Source organism: Penaeus monodon, chromosome 21, assembly GCF_015228065.2.
Source record: "Penaeus monodon isolate SGIC_2016 chromosome 21, NSTDA_Pmon_1, whole genome shotgun sequence".
Lineage (NCBI taxonomy): Eukaryota > Metazoa > Arthropoda > Malacostraca > Decapoda > Penaeidae > Penaeus > Penaeus monodon.
The window spans coordinates 42,559,892-42,560,373 of record NC_051406.1 but is presented as its reverse complement, the minus strand read 5'-3'; the positions used below and the strand labels follow the sequence as shown (position 1 = coordinate 42,560,373).

Here is a 482-nt window from a genome sequence, read left to right as displayed (position 1 = left end):
AACCTATCCAACCGATATGCAAGCAAAACAAACGGGGAAATACCTTACCATATCCCAAAAGGTCAGGAACTTGAAAGGTCCACCGAATATATCATTGACCTTTTTCATGAACTCTGGCGGTTTAAGGTCCAGTAGATAGAACTTGATGGAATAGCCGTAGTGAAGCACCATTAGCAGATGGAACGCGATTACAATTACCTTTGCCATTTTCAATTTACGTTTGGCTAGAGGAAGGGTTGACAGAGAATTGGTAAAAGGATTAAATAAATGCGGAAGGTTTGATAAGGGGAGATAAGATTGGAAAATGCAAGTAAATAACACCGAATTCGGTTCGTTATCTCAGACTAAATCACGATTAACCGCGAAAGATTGTTAACGAATAATATGTGTATAAAATATAAGATCGAGTAATGTTTCTCCTCAACCTTATCCCGGATTCGGATGCCGCCGAGTGATCTGTCCACCGAGATTGAGCCTCAACT

General features: G+C 40.2%; 1 protein-coding gene across 3 annotated transcripts in view; it reads right to left on the bottom strand.

Moving 5' to 3' along the window:
* The window catches only part of LOC119586522 (androgen-dependent TFPI-regulating protein-like), a 7,547-nt gene extending 7,065 nt beyond the window's left edge, over positions 1-482 (bottom strand). For 2 of the 3 annotated variants that reach the window (XM_037935273.1, XM_037935274.1), the window contains exon 1: positions 49-482. In XM_037935273.1, coding sequence (XP_037791201.1) covers positions 49-207 — 159 coding nt within the window. In that variant the 5' untranslated portion in view covers positions 208-482. The remainder of the gene's footprint in view (positions 1-48) is intronic. The other variant, XM_037935275.1, reaches the window with a different exon arrangement.